The sequence below is a fragment of the Rhopalosiphum padi genome, chromosome 4, assembly GCF_020882245.1.
Source record: "Rhopalosiphum padi isolate XX-2018 chromosome 4, ASM2088224v1, whole genome shotgun sequence".
In the NCBI taxonomy this organism is placed as follows: Eukaryota; Metazoa; Arthropoda; class Insecta; order Hemiptera; family Aphididae; genus Rhopalosiphum; species Rhopalosiphum padi.
In genome coordinates this window covers 36,592,026-36,613,116 of record NC_083600.1, presented here as the reverse complement: position 1 = coordinate 36,613,116, position 21,091 = coordinate 36,592,026, and the positions used below count along the sequence as shown (strand labels likewise).

The window sequence follows — 21,091 nt, the reverse complement described above, 5'->3', positions numbered from 1 at the left end:
TTAATATTTCGATAATTTTTTATTATATTTATTTTTTTACCACAAAGTGGTTTTAATCAGTATTCACCATTTCATATTATAATAAAATAATATATAATATATGTACTATTTACATAAAAATATATTAAGTTATGTTTATTAACCATTATAATACGTTTTAAAAACTTGGTCAAATAATTGAAATTAATTTACCTTCGATCAATAATTAAATAATTAAGTTTATCTTTAATAGTCTAAAAATCATAAAGAGATATTAAATACTACAATTTTTCTTATTTTCCCTTGACATGTTTATTTTTTAAATTTAAATAACACCAATTAAGCAAAATATTTTAAATAAGAACGCTAGAAAAGTTATGTATGTAATTAAAATACCAAAACCAATGACATTCCATGTCCATTAGTTTATTTTACAAGAATCAGTTTATCTCATTTAATTTATATCATGGATTTTTTTATCATGTATCAATTAATATTCTTCTTGATATTTCTATTATGCTAATTATCACTTTAAACGACAAAAATTATGTTTGACGTTACTTAACATGTATTAATATGTTCCTCGTATTTGCTACTTTGTTTAAAAATTGAACATATTATATTTTTTAATTTTAATTTTTATAAATAGCATGACCTATTACCCCATAGGCAATTAATCCATAGAGTTTTTAGTATCTTTTATTAATAATTAATAAAATATTAATATTTCAGATTTATGTAATTTTTTACATGTATATAGTTTATGGATTTTGTTTTTGTAAATCATTTAATTTTTCTCAATCGACAATCATAAAATGTATTATTAATTTTTACACAAATGAAAACTCATTTATAATATACAACAGAGTTATTCGTAATATTGAAAAAATGTTGTTTTGAAATCATACATAATTTAATTATATACACAGTTTATACAGTTTAAAATAATTTTTATAAATAACATTTTTTTTAAACACGAGAACGTAATAGTTAAAGTAAAAAGGTTTTGTAGCTGCTGTGATTAAAAATGTTAAAATATAATACTAACTAGTACCGATAAATAGTTAGTCGACTAGGTCGTATAGATCGCAGATAATATGATGTTATAACGAGTGATTAATTTGGTGTGTGAATCGTAAATAATAATATTACGAATATTATTATACATATTAATTATATTAGATTTAAACTTTTAAGTTTCTTTTATATTTTATTGTAATTATTAATTCTTTATGTTCAATATATTTTTTAATTATTCACAATTCTTTTATTCTTAAATAAGTATAGTATTAAAACGTTTTTAACGTACAAAATCACTGAGGTAAGAAATTTAGTAAATTCTTGATATTTACAAGTATTTATGATAAGGAGTAAAACTGAAATAGATAAATGACTTCTAACGAAATATGGTTAATTTAGAAAACACAACAATAAATTACATATTCAGTAATTTTGATCATGTTTATGCCCATGCTATTGATCACATAGTGTTATTCACAACAGTACATAAGATAACCGTATAATTATAGAACTTTAGGCAATCTTTCAATTTTTTTTTTTTTAGTTTATCAATGACCAAATTGATATTAAGTAATCTTATTACAGTTATAAACAGAGAGATGTCATGGTAGATATTAAATTCAAATATTTATTGACGAAATTAACTTAAAAAAGTTAAAATTAAAATTAATTTAATTTAATTAGTATACAAGTTGATTCTTTTATCATTGTACACTCATTATTTCAAAAAGTATTTATGTTTTTGAAAACATTTTTTTACATAGTTTCAAGTTGTTAAAAAAACAACGTTTTTATTTAAAAAATATACTTTTAAATATTTTTTATCCTTATATTTTTTTTAAGTTTTTTACTTTTTTGAATGACAACATAGAGTATTAATTTCATATTCCAAAGCAAAATAATTTTCTGAGTATTTTGATACATAAGAAACGAATTTAGAGCGAGTAGTTTATGAGTTATAAGTATTTAGAGTTTATAAATGCGCAGAGTGGAGTGGTACGAGGTAACTCCGGCAAAATGTTTGTCCACTACCCCGCTTGTCAAAATTTAAAATACGTAATTTATATAACACTGGAATGAAATTAAAATTTGTTCAGCAAAACAGTTTAGAATTTTTACCTCTTAATATAAAATAATAAATATTTTTTAAATTAAAGACATCTTACACAAGTGTACAATAAATCTATCTTGTTTTATACTTTGGAAGAACCTGCATAAATTATTCTTTTTATAAACATAACAGAAACATAATATGGTATTATTTTTTAATTCTTAATAAGACTTGATTGGCACATTAACATACAGTTAACAATATAAATTGCATATTTAAGTACAATTACTAAAAATTTAAGTTTTAAATATAAAAACGAAAAATTTCTAGATTTTGATACATTATTTAAGGTATTGTTAAAAATAAAATTAACAAGAAAATATATAATATATATGTATATCGTATATTAATAATAAGATACTTACAAGCAATATATACAGAACAAATGAGAATAATTTTTTTTAGTTAGAAGTCAATGATATAATTGTATAATATCTAATGAAGAAAAAGACGCTAAAAATTATAAAATATTAATAATATACAGTCAGTGGTGCTGAAAATTTACTGAGTAAATAAGAAACAATAATAAATTATATCTGACAATTATTCGTGTACATTTAAGATCTGCTATACCTTAGCAATTACGTTATAACTTTGTTGTTTTCTTGAGCAATGTTCATAAAACTCTAAAAAAAAATGTACACAGTTTAAATGATAAATATAATGATAACACATAATACGATCAGATACTTACCTCACTTGCAATTTTATATAAATAATCAAACATTTCTGATCCCGTTTGTTCTACCATTTTGTAAAAAAATCCATCTTTATTTTTCAACAAGTTTTACGGGTGGTCGAATTCGACCATTGTTCCAGCATCCATAACAAGCACTCTGTCAGAATCCATAATTGTGTTCAGACGATGAGCGATCGTTAATACTGTACATGACCTGAACTAATTTCTTATCGTATTTTGAATCAAAGCATCGGTCCTGAAAATAAAAAATAATACATAACACACAGTTTTACGATTAAACGAGAAAAGAAATTGTATATAAGATTTGTATTAATTACTGTGAATCGACATTGGCAGTAGCTTCTTCCAGCAAAAGGATTTTGTTACTACGCACTATAGCTCTGTCTAAACACACTAATTGACTTTGACCAATACTGAAATTAGATTCGCTCTCCGACATTTTTAAGTTCAGATCGTCGGGTAAATCTTCTACATTGGTTTTGAGTTCTGCCTTAAATCAACAAAAAATAAATCGTAAAATTTTATTTAGTTCATAATAATAATAATTACTCAATTAAAAATATGCATTGTATTTGGAAATATTAAATGAAAATATATACTTCTTCTAAAGCGTTCCGAGGGTATTCGTTTAAGGGATCTAAGTTTTTTTGCATTAATCCCGGAAGCAAAATTGGTTTTTGAGGAATTATTGAAATTTTGGAACGTAAATCGTGTAATCCTATTTCGTGTATTTCTATACCATCGATAGTGATATTGTCTTCATTGAGTACTAATCTAAATAACGCTCCTATCAACGACGATTTTCCTGCACCAGTTCGACCTACAATTCCTAATTATATTAAAAGAAAATTATCTGAATATAAAAGCTGTTAAAATAACATTAATAAGACACTAAAGTACGTAATTTTTTGTATTACTTTTTCCATTGCCTGTATTTGAATATTATGTTTTTTTAAAACGTGTCTAAGCTATAATACAGATAAAAATTATCAAAGACGATTTGACCTTTATCCGGCCATTCATTCGGTGGTTTTTTTTATCTAAAACGAAAATATGTAATATTCTTTATAATTTACCGTGTACCTATGTATAATGTATGTAATATAATATCATGTTTAAAAGAGTTTTAAATTCTAAAAATACTAATGTAATATTTACCTTTTTAAAAGATTAACTAAATAATAATATGATCAATATCGATGAATGATTTGAATGTATTGATTGAATGTAGAAACACTACTTTATTAGGCTTTTTAGGTTTTACCAGATTATGTTTAAGATTTATGTATGTTTAAGGTATTTAATACATCTTGATCTTATGTAAAACTTGTTAGTTATAAATTTTCATTAAGAAATACTATAGAGGTCTTGCATAGAGTTTTGATATAAGTATTCAAAATACCTTTTTCTAAAAATACGTTTATCGTGTTCTAAATTTTTTAATATTTGTATTTTATATTTTATATCTTTTTTACAAAATAATTTGTTTACGTTTATAAATTAAAAACCTGTTTGTTAGTTTTTGAATTTTAATAAACCAGAGTATGAAGACTAAAACCCAATACGAGTTTTTTATTGCCAAAATCAATTAAGTATATTTAAGTATGAATATTATTAAAAAAACAATGTATCACTGTAATAATAATTTTATTTATACTTTACTAAAAACTTTATACTTATGAACATTCCAACATTTTTTTTTTACATTTAGCATTTTTGGCTATTCTTAATTAGCAGTTTAAATACAATTTGATCTTCAATATCATAATGCAAAAGTTCTTGACAGTTAGTTATTTATAGAAAATTTATATTACCCGGGGAAGATTCAAGATCTTCTTGTGGGATGTTTGTATACTCAACTACTCTTACGACAGATACCATTTGGTTATCTAATTCTGCTAATTATCTTATTCCCCATTATAGCATGCTCAACATATTAATTGCTTGATTTACGACTAATTCGACGTCTCTACCAAAATTATCTAAAAATTAAGCAACATTATAAATAATATAAATTTTAAAATAATAAATTATAAATTAATTACCATTGTATACGATTAAGAAACTAAAAGTTAAAATACATATTATATAAATAAAGCATATTATGTCCAGCCAAAATCCAAAAGCCTCATTTTATGTTATAAATAAATACCAAGTCGAAGAATGTAAATCCTTAAAATGTAAGACAAAATGTTTGCATTTGATTATAAAGCACCTAATTTGTTTCTTTACTTGATGTTCATCAAATTTTTTACTCAAAATGTTAGTTACCATTTAAAGTGACAACAATTATGTTTAAGGTTTTTGAAGGTATTTTCCCAAGCTCACGGGTTAGGTAGCTGCTTTTCTTTATTGGCACCGTATCCATATTTAAGGGCGATACTTATTTGTATTACAAAACTACCACTGGTTTGGGAAAATTCGATGTTGAAACTATACACGTGATTTGCATACTGTTACCTTTTAGTTACGTTGCATGTAAATACTTATTTATTATTGATAATTGTTAATAGTTTATAATTGTTTCATAACATTTACATACAATTTCCTTTCCCCTTAACAGACTTAAAACAACGAAACTAAAAATCACCACTTTTTAAAACAAGATACCTAGTAAATTTAAAGTTATTTATATAAATACAAACATTTCCACATAGCGATTAGAAATCTTCACTAATTACTAAATCCATGCTTAGTAAATATAGGTTAGAGTCACAAAATCTATGTACGCACACTGTAAGTTCTCGAGATGTACTGTTTTGTATGGAATTTATTAATATTTCCAAACTCTTTATTGATGATTTTATATGCCCAGATCGGTATAGACAGATAAAATTAAATTATTGTCGTGTGCTCAAACCAGTTTTATATTTAAAATGGCCGTGTGTCCAAAAGAGTTCCGATTTTTCAGGTAAAAAATAAAAATGTGCCCAAACAAGACGCATCCATATTTAATCTAAAACTTAATTTTAAGAATAAACTTAGTTAATTAATATAGGTACTCGTAATATGAAATACGTCAAATACGTATAACAAAGGAAAACATTTTCAAAAAAAATTATTCACTGTAATACAATAATATTTTGTTAATATTTAATTAAACTTATTATTTACCAAACAATGGTTTTAATAAGTCAACCTTAGTATTTAGTTATGTTAATTAACATGTTCATTAATTTATTTTACAAAAGTCGGTATATTTTATTTAATTTTCAACATAACCTTTTTTTTTTATCATTTATCCAGTATTCTTGTTGAATTTATATTATGCTAGTTATAATTTTAAGCAAAAATAATTATGTTTGAAACGTTTAAGTCATCAATAATTTTAAAATTATTTATGAAACCAAGCCATATACTTGTAAGTTGGATTAAACCATTGGACATTGATTCTAGTCCCAACTAATTTGATTTTCAGAACATTTTTTAATAACTTAATTTATAAATAACTTATGAATCAAGATTATTATAGTACAGATTTTTATAAGTTACGTTACTTAACTATATATTAATATATTACTCCTATTTGCCATTTAGTTTAAAAATTGATCATATTTTTTTATAATTCGTGTATTTTTTGTTTTTAATAATTACTTTTAACTTTTTTAATTTTATTTTTTATAAACAGCATGATTTTATTACTCCATAAGCGATTAATTATCCAATTATTATTATATATTATTATTATTATATTTAATTGGTTCCTTAAAAAGTAACGGTTTATCATAAGTGATAATAATATTTAGTACCTATTTACTAGTATTATATTATATGTCAGTTGAATAAATAGTTTAAGAAACGGTGTGTCGTTTAATATTAAATGTAATATGGAATTTACAACAATGTTTAGCCAGAATGGGAAACAATTAATAATGTTAATTAATTTTAAATTTAAATTTAAATATGAATCAAAAATAAATAGTTATAAAAAATGGGAATGTACAAATAAAACATGTACTATACATAGTAGGTAAATATATAAAATTAATTTCTGCAGTTTATATAAGCACCTTATCGGTTTTGTCGTAGACTGTAAATGTTTAATTTTTTTTTACCAACTACTGACTTTAATACAAGGTTCAATATTTATGTTTACTTTTTAGTATTCAATTAACCAAACAGATTTGTATAATTAATATTATGAACTAAATTTATTAGAAAAAATACTGTAGTATCCAATCGATATACAATATTAATGTAGAATTAATTACCAAGTAATATTATTCAATATCTGTAAGCTGTAACGATATATATTAAATACAATGTGTCATGTGATTAATGATTAGATTCAATTTAATTGGTAATTTATATCGGAGACAATATAATTTATATTTTTCATAAAACAAAAATATTTAAAGATAATCCTGGAAATATTTATTTATTAAGTATTATATTATCTAAATTATACAGTTATTTAATTTTTCATTATGGTTTGAATACCTACATTTACTATTTTTAATAAATGTATTTAGTTATAACAATATTTAATATTTATAATAAAATTTCTATACATTTTCTAAAATAATACAAAAATAGAATGTTATAAAAACTTATTATCTATACAGGGTGTCCCATGAGGATTTACCGATTGCGATATCTCCCGAAATAATGGAGATATTATGATTTTGATTTTTTAAATATAATTAAAAAATTTGAAAAATTGACGTTTCAACATTTTAATTTCATTAATCTCCTGATTTTTATATTTTTTCTAGTTTCGAGAAAAACTGTGAATTACACTGAAAGCTTTCGGCGGCCGTACGAACATGCATCCACGTGTTTGATACATTAGTACTACTATAGTAGTTTATTTTAAAATTAGAAAAAATACTAAAAATCAGGAGATTAATGAAATTAAAATGTTGACATGTCAATATTTTCAGAAAAATAAACTATACAAAATGGCTATCTTCAATGTTTTTGAGAATAATTAAATAAAAAAATTATATTTTTTAACTTTTGTACCAAAACATTAAAATACATTAAAACATCACATATTTGTAGTTCTTGTACCTGTGTCAACTTATTAAAAAATCAAAATTATGATATCTCTATTATCTCAGGAGATATCGCATGGGTAAATCCTCAATATAAAAATATATTAAAGTTTGATTTATGTAATAATGGTATAACATTGAAATTTATTCTGCATATTAGTTTAGAATTATTAACACTTTATATTAACTACTAACTATTTTTACACATATTTATTAAATTAAAAAAAAATAAAACACAAATATATTGTATATCTATATTGCTATATAGGTAATTTGTAAGAACCAACCTGTATAAATTGTTCATTTTATAAATGTAACAAGGACATAGGTATGATATTGTATTTAAATTATCAATACGACTTGATAAGCATTTTTACACATGGTTCACAATATTAAATGCATAATAAAATAAATTTATTACAATTTTAAATATTACATTTTAAACTAAAAATTTATAGATTTTAATACATTATTTAAAATATTGTTATACATGTCATTCGTCTGAAAATATAACTTATCAAATACATTAAAAATAAGAATCATAAACGCAATATACACGGGAAAAATAATAATACGTTTTTTTAGTTAGAAGTTGGTGGTAAATTTGTATAATATCTACTGAAAAAAAAAATTTAAGAAATAAAGTTAGTAAAAAATTAATAAAATTCATTATTATACTAATATAAGGTCGGTGGTGCAGGGAATTTACCGAGTAAATCTAAGAAACAATAATTAATTATATCTGACAATCATTCATGTACTTTTAAAATCTGCTATACTTTAGCAATTACGTTATAAATTTATTGTTTTCTTGAGCAATGTTCATAAAGCTCTAAAAAAATGTACACAGTTTAAATGATAAATATAATGATAACACATAATACGATCAGATACTTACCTCACTTGCAATTTTATATAAATAATCAAACATTTCTGATCCCGTTTGTTCTACCATGTTGTAAAAAAATCCATCTTTATTTTTCAACAAGTTATACGGGTGGTCGAATTCGACAATTGTTCCAGCGTCCATAACAAGCACCCTGTCAGAATCCATAACTGTGTTCAGACGATGAGCGATCGTTAATACTGTACATGACCTGAATTTATTTCTTATCGTATTTTGAATCAAAGCATCAGTTCTGAAAATAAAAAATAATACATAACACACAGTTTTACGATTAAACGAGAAAAGAAATTGTATATAAGATTTGTATCAATTACTGTGAATCGACATTGGCAGTAGCTTCGTCCAGCACGAGTATTTTATTACTACGCACTATAGCTCTGGCTAAACACACTAATTGCCTTTGACCCACACTGAAATTTGATCCGCCTTCCGACATTTTTGAGTTCAGACCGTCGGGCAAATCTTCTACAATGGTTTTGAGTTCCACCTTAAATCAACAAATATAAATCGTCAAAATGTATTTAGTTTTAACTTTGTTTAGTTTAAATTCTTCATAATAATAGTTATTCAATTAAAAGCATTTATTATTTTGTTTGAAAATAATAAATTAAATTATATACTTCTTCTAAAGCGTTCCATAGGACATGATCTGGGTATTCATTTAAGGGATCTAGGTTTTTTCGCATTGATCCCGAAAATAAAATCGGTTCTTGAGGAATTATTGAAATTTTGGAACGTAAATCGTGTAATCCTAATTCGTGTATTTCTATACCATCGATAGTGATATTGCCTTCATTGAGTGCTAACCTAAATAACGCTCCTATCAACGACGATTTTCCTGCACCAGTTCGACCTACAATTCCTATCTATATTAAAAGAAAATCATCTGAATATAAAACGTATTAATTTAATAATATTAATAAAACACAAAAGTACATAATTTTTATATTACTTTTTCCATTGTCTGAATTTGAATATTAAGATTTTTTAAAACGTGAATAGTATCTAAACTATAACGTAGATAAAAATTTTCAAAGACGATTTGACCTTTATCCGGCCATTCATTTGGTGGTTTTTTATCTAAAACAAAAATAAGTAATAAAAATTATAATACACTATACCTATAGTTCGCAGCTTACATAACATTATAATATAATTTTTTCAAAAATTTGAAATCTAAGTATACTATTGTAATATTTACTGAACTAAAATAATATGATCAATACAGTTTAAAATAGACATTGAACTATAATAATTAGAAACACTAATTTATTACGTTTTTTAGCCTTTGCAAGATTAAGTTTAAGGTACTCAAAACATCTTGATGTTATGCAAAACATGTATTGCTATACATATTAATTAACTAAAAGTATAGTTGTCTTGTAAAGTATTTAAATAAAAGTATTGTAAATACTTTTTTTTTTTAAAGATATGCTTTTCGTAATCTAAGTTAATAATCTAGTTATAGTTTAATATGTTTTTTAAAAACAATTTATTTAGGAAATTTAAAATAAGATACCTGGATTTTTATCATCAAAAAATGCTTTAGGTTTTCTAAGAATAAAAAGCTTAGTTTACTCTAAATTAAATTATTTTATAAGTATCTGCTTGACTGCTTCTATTTTAGCTATTGCACCATAAAATTAACATGATGTAACAGTACTTATAAATATTCCAACATTTTCTATTAATTTACCAATTGGCTATCACTAATTACACTTCTCAAGAATCTAAAATAGAATTTGATTTTTAATAACACCATATAGGAACATATTATAATAATTCATAACATTATAACTAATTTATAAAAAATGTATATTACCCGGGGAAGATTCAAGAGCAGCTTCTTGCACGACATTTGTATACTCAACTACTCTTTCGACAGATATCATTTGGTTATCTAATTCTGCTAATTGTCTTATTCCCCACTGGAGCGTACCCGTCATATTAATTGCTTGAGTTATAACCAATCCAACTTCTCCCCCAAAATGATCTAAAAATTAAGAAACATTATAAATAAAATAAATTATAAATTATAAATTATAAATTACCATTGTTAACGATTAAGAAACTAAAAGTTAATATACATATATAAATAAAGCATATTATGTCCAACAAAAATCCAAATGCTTCACTTGATGATATAAATAAATACCAAGCCGAAGAATGTAAATCCTTGAAATATCAAATAAAATATTAGCATTTTCTTATAAAGCACCTAATATATTTCCTTTACTTGATGTTCATCAAATTCTTTACTCAAAATGTCTTCGGCTTGAAACGCTCGGATAGTAGATATTCCTTGAAGCGACGCATTCAAATACCCATACACAGGACTACGAGCTATAATTAATTTTATAAAAAAAAATTGGAAGTTTTTAAACTCTATATAATTGTAATATGTTTTATTAGGATTATAAAATAATTATTATTCACTTACAAACACTTTCTAAACGTTTAATACTACGTGATGTCGATAAATAAAAATAAACCGTATAATAACACATCAATCCTATGATGAAGGTCGGTATAAGAAGATAAAAATTAATTATACCAACTACCACAAAAGTTCCCAGAAGTTGCAATGATATCTAGTAAAAATAATTCAAGTATAAAATTGTTTTTATGTGCTGTATAACGTCATAATATTATATTGAGCTAATTAAATTTAATAAACATTTACATGGACGAAATCCAATAAAGGTGTTGGCAATACTTCATCAATTGCACCAATATCTTTAGCAAAGCGGTTAAGTATACGACCTGAAAAATAAATATTGTTAAACTATTAAACAGAAAGATAAAAATTATTTGTAAAATGCATTACCTGATTGATTTGTATTAAAGAAATACATTGTGGCCCTGGTAATGGCGTTGAACATATTGTTGTGTAAATTCGTAGAAGCACTCATTAGAACTGATACAAACATAGCACATCGTATGAAAATAACTAGTGACATAGCTATGTTTATAATAGAGTACATTATAACACAAAACTCCCGTGATATTACCAAAGGTGTATCAGACAATGCGTCTGTAATGAAATTACTGATATTCGTAGATTTACTCTCTGTATTACGAAAAACGTTATCTTCTAGATTAACCCTAAAATAAATATAGATTTTTTAGCATTGAATTCAAGCCAATAAATATAATCAAAATAAAAATAAAAGTACCAATAACTTATCCAATAATCTCCACCAGTACCAAGCATTTGAGTGAATATACATATGAATAATAAAAATGATATTGTAAAAGCATTTCCTCCGGCAGAAATATACGACAAATAAATACTACGCGATACATTTCCAGAAGATCGTGTTTCAGCCACCTCAATGGGTTCTGCCCGAGTTCCGTTTAATTTATTTTCATCAATAGACGACGAAACACTTCCAACAGAACCTTGACGAGATAAATTTGATAATTGCTCCACGCTGTTATTAATAGTTGCTTTTGTATCATCAATTTCACTATCGGTTGTTTCCTCCGATGACTTCAACAATTTTGTAAAGTCTAAACCAGATGATTGAAGTTCTTTATACGAACCCTCGGCTAATATATTCGCCTAGAAAACGATAACTAAAATATATCATTATGTTATTATTATTAAAAAATATTAACATCCAACTCACAACCCTACCCTGTGCTTACATTTTCCATCAAAATAATTTGGTCAACACTCGACAAGTATTGAATTTGGTGAGTAATGAGAATACAGGTTTTCTCTTTCAGGTAATCTGAAAATAAATAATGCAATTAAATTAAATAAGGTTTCTAACGACAATTGTACATGAAATTGATACCCTTAATGCATTTTTCAAATAAATGTTTTCCAACATGTGTGTCAACAGCTGATAGTGGATCGTCTAATAAATAAATATCGGCTTGTTTATATACAGCTCTGAAAGAAACATAATATTTTATTAAAAATCATCACCATTATCACAAACAGTATACTAAGTTTCTCCTTGCCTTGCTAGATTTACTCTCGCTCTTTGACCTCCGCTAAGGGAAACTCCTCTTTCTCCTACTAAAGATCTGTCACCGTAAGGCAGTTGTTTAAAATCAGTTTTTAATGCACATACTTTTATAACCTAATAAATAATTTCCATAAAATATACGATTTATAATATAATTGTGTGGATTTATATTCTAAAAATTATACTTCTTCGTAACGATTATAATCCATCGGCGAACCAAAAAGTATATTTTGTTGAATTGAACTGTTAAACAACCATGGTTCTTGAGACGCGTATGACACTGTACCGCATACGGAAATACTGCCTTCGCAAAGTGGTAATTCTCGTAAGATCGCTTGAATCAATGAACTCTGTACAATATAAGTAACGTTTAATCGTATTAATAGTTTTCTAAGTAGCACGTGTATATACTTTTCCGGCTCCTACAGGTCCAATGATTGCAACCAATCGGCCTGGTCTAACGGATAAATTAATGTTATTTAAAGTGTTTTCGGGTTGATTGAGTATCCATTTAGCCGACGCGTTTAAAACGTCTATTCCAAAATTATCCAATTGGTTCATATCTTCTTCATTACTAGTGCCGTTTTCTGTGTTATTGACGCCATTAATATTTGACATTTCTATGCCATTTTTTGATGTTGTTTTTGATTTTAATAATAACGACGGTTTATTGTGTTTCTCCTTTTCATCTTGTAGTAAAAACGACTTTTTATCAAAAGCAATAAACATTGATTATATATATATTTATATATATTCGTCATCGTTTTATGATTAATTATTTTGGTACCTGAATGCGTTTATTGGATATCAGCATCTCAGCTAGTGTTAAAACACCTGTAGGGAAAAGCACTGTCATCGTTGTCATTAATATACTGTAGTACGATATTATAACGAAAACCTATAAAAGTATTAAAGTAATCTAAACTTTTTTTGAATTAAGTGTTTTTTACTTGTATTTACTTGTTGTGTATTAATGTTATTTCCTAACAAAACATATGATAAAAGACTTATAAACAATGCAAATCTAAAATGAAATATTTTGAATGATTGCAAAAATATTTTAATCCACGTTGCTCCTTTAATTTGTTCAATTTCAATCCTATTACAAATCAATTCATATTTATTAACCATAGCAATAATTATATTTTTGAGTAGTGCATACTTTCTTGCATATTGTACAAGTAATGCAAAGGGTTTCTCCCACGTGAACATCTTTATCACCTGAATGCCTGATAATAATTCATTCATCAGTTTTACTCTTTCGTCAGTTCTAGGGGCTGTTTTTGATCGATAGTTAGATGTCTTCTTCCCTAACCAGCCTGAAAATAAAAAAGTTATCATTTATAAATACATCATCAAACTGCAGATAAAATTCTTTTTTGAACATACCTTGTAACGGAACAAACGCAAGAAATATAGTTAATCCAATTGTTGATGATACACCTATTTCTTGCCATAAAAAATAAGTGACCAATATAGTTTGAAGGGGTCCAATCCATAAGTAGTGTATATATTTAAATGCTATATCAATTCGGTTTACGTCATTTGATATCAAATTTACTACTTGACCGACTGTAGTTGTACATAGAGAAGTTCCACTTAATGTTAATGCCTATATTATATAATATATTTATATAAAGCATAATAATAAATAAGTATTTAAATTATATTTTTAATATTCTATAATATCGAAAAAACAGTTAACTTGTATTATAATATTCAATATATATATATACATATTATTTGAGTCTGTCTATTTTTTGAGTTTTAATGAACTTTTCTTATGAAAAACTTTAGGTATCTCCAAATATCCATTCACATGAGTATCTCATCACATTCTATTAAGGCTTTTCTATTTAAAAACATGTTCGAGATTTTTAAAACTAACACAGAAAATAATTTAAAAATTTTGTTTTTTTGTATTTGGTTGTATTTGTTTAATGATATTTTTTATATTATTAAATATAATATGATGTTATTGTTTAGTATTTTTGTGTAAGTGAATTCACCTTTTTATATATCACTGAACAACAAGCTACTCGGATCTTCATTCCGAGGTGCATCATTTCCACGTGCGAATAATGAAACAACAATATGTTTGCAAATATGGTCATCAGCAGACCTGAGGCGTATAGGTATGCGTGTTTTAAGTCTACGATATTTGACTCATTGTGGGTGAAATATGCTAACAGACCTCTAATGAGTATAGGTTGAGTCATTCTATAATAAATTCAATCACATCAATTTGACTAAGATATTATAAACAAAAATGATTTTATTTAAGTAGTTATTATTTTTATGGACAATAATTATTCATCATCAAAATTTGTCCAATATTTATGATATACAATTATCGTATAAAAAAATGTATTCTTTAACTATTTCAAGTATACAATTTAATAGCAGCACACCCAACTTACCCAATTGCACATATATATAATATTTGAGGTTGCTTAGTGGTATACTGTAGAGCAAGCTCTCTAGTATTATATTAGGTATACAATAAATTGTTATTTACTTTAAATACAATGTCGAAGACATTATTAAAATTGTACAACATTTTTTTACGATTTATTAGTTTATATTCACCTTAATATCATTTCTGTGAACATGAGTACAAAACCATGAAATATGATATTTCCAAAAAAAATTTGTAGTATAACTCTTGATAAATTAGGTTCTCGATTTGTACTTTTTGCATTAGCGATCTCGATTTTCCACATACTTTCAGAAAAATGTAAGAAATTTTGTTAAAGATAGTTTAAAATAATATATATTCATATATTAACTTACTTTTCAAATTTTAATCCTATTAATGATGACTTGTCGTCGTCAAGTGGAGCGTACAAATCATTGGTCTCCAAATCTCTCTTTTGTCCCGTTTTAAAGAGGTTTAAAATCCAGCTGTACCATAAAGAATAAATAAATTTATAATAAATATTAAAATGAAATATTTAATTAAGGGTTAATATTTTAATTCAGTTAATGCCGATACGAGATTATTATTTAAAGTTGTAAAGAACTTTTATAATTTTATTTTCCTCTCTTATTATTTATAATTTACCATTCAAATTTAAATTATAATTCATATATGTTTATCAATATATTAGTACCTAAATGTAAGGACTTCGAAGATATTTGCTTTGGCTCGTGGATTTGGTAGCTGCTTTTCTTTATTGCCCACAGCTTCCATCTTTAATCTAAAACATAATTATAAAAATAAACTTAGTTTAGTTATATAATACTTGTTTATCATTGATAATTATTAATTGTTAATACTTGTTTAATAGTAATTACATCAATTGTTCTTCCTCTTAATAGACTTAGGACAACAAAAATAAAAATCATTACTTTTCAAAACACGGTACTTATTAAATTTAAAATTATTTATATTAATACAAACATTTCCACGTCACGATTAGAAAACTTTACTAATTTCTAAGCCCATGTTCAGTAAGACAGTAAATATAGGTATATAATATATAGCTTAGAGTCACAAAATATATATACGCACACTGTAAATTCTCGAGATGTATTGTTTGTAGGGAATTAATAATATTTCCAAACTTTATCAATGATTTTTAGTGCCCAGATTGGTATGAACAGGTAAAATACAATTATTGTCGTGTTCTCAAACCAGTTATATATTTAATATCATTGTGTGTCCAAACAAATTGCAACCGTATTTAATCCATAATGTTATTTTAAGAATCAACATTGTTAATTAATATATAATGTGATTATGCATGATAAAAAAAAATTTCAAAAACACTTATTTACTGTAAAACAATAATATTTCGATAATTTTTAATTATATTTCATTTTTTTTTACCACAAAACGGTTTTAATTAGTATTCACCATTTTATAGTAAAATAAAAACTTTTGGTATGGTCTTATTGATTCTTGAATATCAGTGTATGTACTATTTACATAAAAATATATCAAGTTATGTTTATAAACCATTATAATACGTTTTAAGAACTTGGTCAAATAATTGAAATTAATTTACTTTTGATCAATTTTGAAATAATTATAATTATCTTTAAAAGTCAATAAATCATAAATAAATTTTAAATACTACAATTTTTCTTATTTTTCCTTGACATATTTTGCTTTTTAAATAAGGTTTAAATTTTTTAATTTAATAAAACCAATACAACAAAATATTTAAATTAATTACGCTAGAAAGGCATGCGTGTAATAACAATATGGAAAAACCATTGACATTCCATGTCCATTAATTTATTTTACAAGAATCAGTTTATCGAATTTAATTTATATCATGCATTTTGTAACAAATATTCTGCTTGATATTTCTATTATGTTAATTATCACTTTAAACGACAAAAATTATGTTTGATACGTTTAAGCTATCAGTAATTTCTAAATTATTTCTGAAACCATGCCATACTTGTAAATTAGATTAACCTATTAGATTTTGATTACTATTCTAACTAATTTAAATTTCAAAACATTTTTTAATAACTTAATATATAAATAACTAATAGGTCTAAATTATTATAGAACAGATTTTTATAAACTACGTTACTTCACTTTATAATAAATATTAATATATTATTCGTATTTGCCACTTAAATTGAACATATTTTTTTTTATAATTCGTGTTTTCTTTGTTATTAATATTTACTCTTAGCTTTTTTTAATTTTAATTTTTATAAACAGCATGAATTCATTACTCCATAAGCGATTAATTATCCAAATGTAGTATTTATTTTATCAATAAATTACTAATATTATTAATAAAATTGTACTAATTATATTAATTATTATACTTTAATCATTTAATCATATACAAGGAAAAGTTTATACGTCTTAGCACTGGATTTTGGTGTATTATTGTAAGATTAAATGAAATCTGAATTGAGATAACGATTTATTCACTTTATACTCCACTACATAATTTTTAAAACCACAGTACTTATATATTTTTAATATTTTTATGAATTCTCGGCACGTTACTTACATTTAAGTAATCTATTGAAAAATACTAAATATTCTTTAAACGTACTATTTAAATTAAACGATAATGGATTCATAAATGCTTTATAGAACTTATAGTATCGTAAATGTTTAGATGGAAAATTATTATGCCTTTATGTGTATAAATTCACTAAAAAAAACATCTTATTATTTCATTTTGTTACCACTTTTATTGAAGTCAGATCAATTTAAAAAATTGGGCACGTGGGTATCGCTCTGCTGTATAGTAGAGATGGTGAGTAGGAGGTCACTGGTCGTGTGGATGTATTAAATTTGAATGCAATGACGGGTATCATTGTATACGAAAAATGATTCTGAACGGAGATGATTTGTCAGTCAATGATAATTAGTTGGATATATTATATCATTATTACTTATATTTAAATTGTAATATATCGTTATTTTACGCGATTTCGTAAAAAATTAAATTTCATACGCTCATAAAATGTTTTCTATATTGACACTGGAATTTTTTTTTGCAATTACTTAAAGGAAAACTTACGGATAACCTTGTATTGGATTTTTGAACCTTAAGTATAAATCACAAAAATTTTATGAATTTTCAACTTCAAAATTCCTTGCAAATTTTCGCGATTTTAATATATTTCGTAAATATTTGAACTTTAAATGCTTATAAACAAAAATTGTGACTAACGACTTTTTATTTCTTTTTTTACTACGATAAGTTCAACTTATAATAAATCTTGTATTAAATTTTAAAGATTTTTTGGATAGCCAAATTTTTTTATTGGCATTCTAAGAAAAAAAACATTAAAAAGTCAAAAATTTCAATTGTCTATAAGTAGCTTAAAAAAATTCTAAATATTTTGAAAATATAATCATAAATAGATAACGCTAATATAAACATTTGGTAAAAATTTCAAGTATTTACAATGACTCGTTTTTGAGTTACAGCAAAATCAAAAAATCGATTTTGTCAAAAAGTGGTTATGCGTAAAAATTCCCGTTTTTTCCGTAATTTTTTCAGGGTTTTTCCCGACGCTTTTGAAAACTATTGGAAATTTTTTACTCTGACCCCCCCCCCCCCAAGTACCAACTAGATGAAAAATCGAAGCATTATTACTACTCCAAAAAGTGAAGACAGACACAAAAATAAAAAATAAAATTTAAAAAAAATAAGAAAAAAAAAACACACACATCATTGTAAAATCAATACATTCATCACTCCGTTCAGAATCTAAAAGCATATTTTTAGTCTACTCTACAAAATATACTACAAATTATATTACTTTAAATAAATACAATAAATAACCTTACCATACTTTAGAGTATAAATAAATTAAATAAACATGAAAAATGCATTCAATATAATATGATAGAATATCACTTACTCAAAAGCGGTTTCTAAGTTACATGGACAACATCAACAGTACAAATAACACGTGATAATATCTCGCAATAAGCTGATCATGATATTATTATTTAGTTGTTAAATATCGATAGAGGTGTTTGATATACATGTATTATTGTTTTAAAAGCTACACGAATCGCCATTATCGAGATAAGTGTAATCCTTAATTCACCGGAAATTAGGAAGGGAGGGTCATAGGTGATCCTAGATGTTGATATTGATGAGTGATTAATATAAATTAACATGGAAATTATGGTATTAAATAGTTATAGACCCAAAACCTTCGTTTTTAGTTTTTTTTTTTATATTTTGAGAAACTTTATCTGACTGATCGGTTGTATCTCGGTTAATTTTTGATCTAAAAAATTGTCTTACCAACCAAATTTTATTAAATTTAATGGTCTACAACTTTACTATATTATACTCAATTGAACACAGAAAATGATTAGTTTATGAGATATATAAGTAAAAAACATAAAAGTCACGGAATACTTTCCAGCCAACACCCGCCCCCCTTATTTTTCATCTTAAAGTTTGGACTAGTAGTTTATTGTTGAAAAATTAGAAACTATACAATTATATTTCAGTACTAATAACATTATTTTTTCACAACAACATGAGACTGTACTTATTTGAATTCTTTAATCCAAGATTTTTTTTTATTAAAATATACCAAAACATTGATTAAATTAGTTTATTTGATAAAATTCAAATAGGCAAATAACATATAGTTAAATCCTAATGTTTAAATAATTTTTGGAATAATATAATACTTATATTTATATGATTTAAACTTTCAAACTTATAAATTTACTATAAATACCTAAATATTATAAAGGGTACTATTTTTATTAAATTTTAAAATAAATATACTTAATAAATTTCTTTACATTTCATTATTGTGTTTAAGTATTTGGTATTTGTCGAAATGTTTGTACATATAGATTAATTAATTCATAATTTTATCGAATTAGGTCAAGATCTCAGGAAATAGTCTTCATTAAATATGATATAATTATAAAATTAATTACTTATTCAAAATATCTCCAACCAAATTTCAAATTTAAACATTAAAATCTATAACTATAATATAATATGCCTTAAGATGGTAATACAAACGTTTTTATTTATTTTTAACAACTGTGTATTTTTAGAAAATAACGATATAATAAAGCCGGGATTATATGCAATGGAAATAAGAAATGAATTAATTGCATTATTTAAACTAATAAAACTTGATAGAGTCCTATTAAAATTATTGGAGTTTATTATATATAATAACAATATAACTCAAAAAGAAGTTGTCATGTAACACATATTTAATAATGGCCGTATCCGGTATATATGGGTTAAGAGGATTTTCTAAGTTAATAATAATAAAAGAATATCAATGACCCAATAGAGTTTAAGTGATCTTATTACAATTTTAATCAGAGAGATGTTATGGTAGATAGTAAATTCATATATTTATTGAGAAAAATAACGTAAAAAATGTTTGTAAAATTAATCGAAATTAATTTAATTTATATATATTCTGATAATTGATTAGATTTTACGGTTATATGTAAGCTGTAGTAAAATAACACCTTTTCTAAAAGTCGACATGTAAACTGCGGCAAACAAAAATTTAACATTATACAGACTGCAACAAAACCGATAAGGGACATTACAAACTGCGAAAATGTATTTTATATACATAATATCTACCTATAGCTATTATGTGCATACCGATATGATAACACATATTAGGTATAGTCAGTTAGGTATATACATACATAATATATACACAACTATAATCTACATTGTTATTATTTACATTTATCAATTAATGAATTATGTTATTTGGATACAAATTGGAAAGGAAAATCCAAATTTATTTTCATGTTTTAACGCAGTATACTGAATATCGGTTTCTTAACAAATAAAGGATTATCACAAGTGATAAATGATAATACTATTTGGTTCGTATTTACTAGTATTATATGCCAGTAGAAAAGAAGTGCTGTGTCGTTTAATATTTAAT

General features: G+C 24.6%; 2 protein-coding genes across 7 annotated transcripts; both read right to left on the bottom strand.

The window, feature by feature from the left end:
* Positions 1-2,571: 2,571 nt before the first annotated feature.
* LOC132928634 (ATP-binding cassette sub-family C member 4-like) lies at positions 2,572-4,691 on the bottom strand. The gene is made up of 5 exons (XM_060993441.1): positions 4,625-4,691; positions 3,410-3,639; positions 3,128-3,300; positions 2,805-3,045; positions 2,572-2,736 (listed from the first exon to the last, which is right to left on the bottom strand). Exons 1-4 carry the CDS (start codon positions 4,689-4,691, stop codon positions 3,009-3,011), a joined length of 507 nt encoding a protein of 168 aa, XP_060849424.1. The 3' UTR covers positions 2,572-2,736; positions 2,805-3,008.
* A 3,593-nt stretch (positions 4,692-8,284) lies between these two features.
* Positions 8,285-19,184, bottom strand: LOC132929079 (probable multidrug resistance-associated protein lethal(2)03659). 6 transcript variants are annotated; one of them, XM_060994149.1, is made up of 27 exons: positions 19,049-19,068; positions 15,808-15,894; positions 15,488-15,598; positions 15,284-15,418; positions 14,704-14,914; positions 14,084-14,306; positions 13,857-14,013; positions 13,655-13,793; positions 13,482-13,592; positions 13,106-13,399; positions 12,880-13,044; positions 12,687-12,808; positions 12,518-12,615; positions 12,366-12,451; positions 11,891-12,279; positions 11,542-11,819; positions 11,398-11,477; positions 11,155-11,305; positions 10,951-11,057; positions 10,766-10,889; positions 10,537-10,707; positions 9,667-9,794; positions 9,335-9,580; positions 9,029-9,201; positions 8,706-8,946; positions 8,517-8,639; positions 8,285-8,425 (listed from the first exon to the last, which is right to left on the bottom strand). In XM_060994149.1, the coding sequence occupies exons 2-26, from the start codon at positions 15,885-15,887 to the stop codon at positions 8,595-8,597; spliced, it is 4,065 nt and encodes a 1,354-aa protein (XP_060850132.1). In that variant the 5' UTR covers positions 15,888-15,894; positions 19,049-19,068; the 3' UTR covers positions 8,285-8,425; positions 8,517-8,594. The 6 variants fall into 6 exon arrangements, with proteins under 6 accessions (XP_060850132.1, XP_060850133.1, XP_060850131.1 ...); XM_060994150.1 differs by having other exon boundaries at positions 8,285-8,422; XM_060994148.1 differs by having other exon boundaries at positions 8,295-8,639; positions 19,049-19,184.
* Between the last annotated feature and the right edge of the window lie 1,907 nt (positions 19,185-21,091).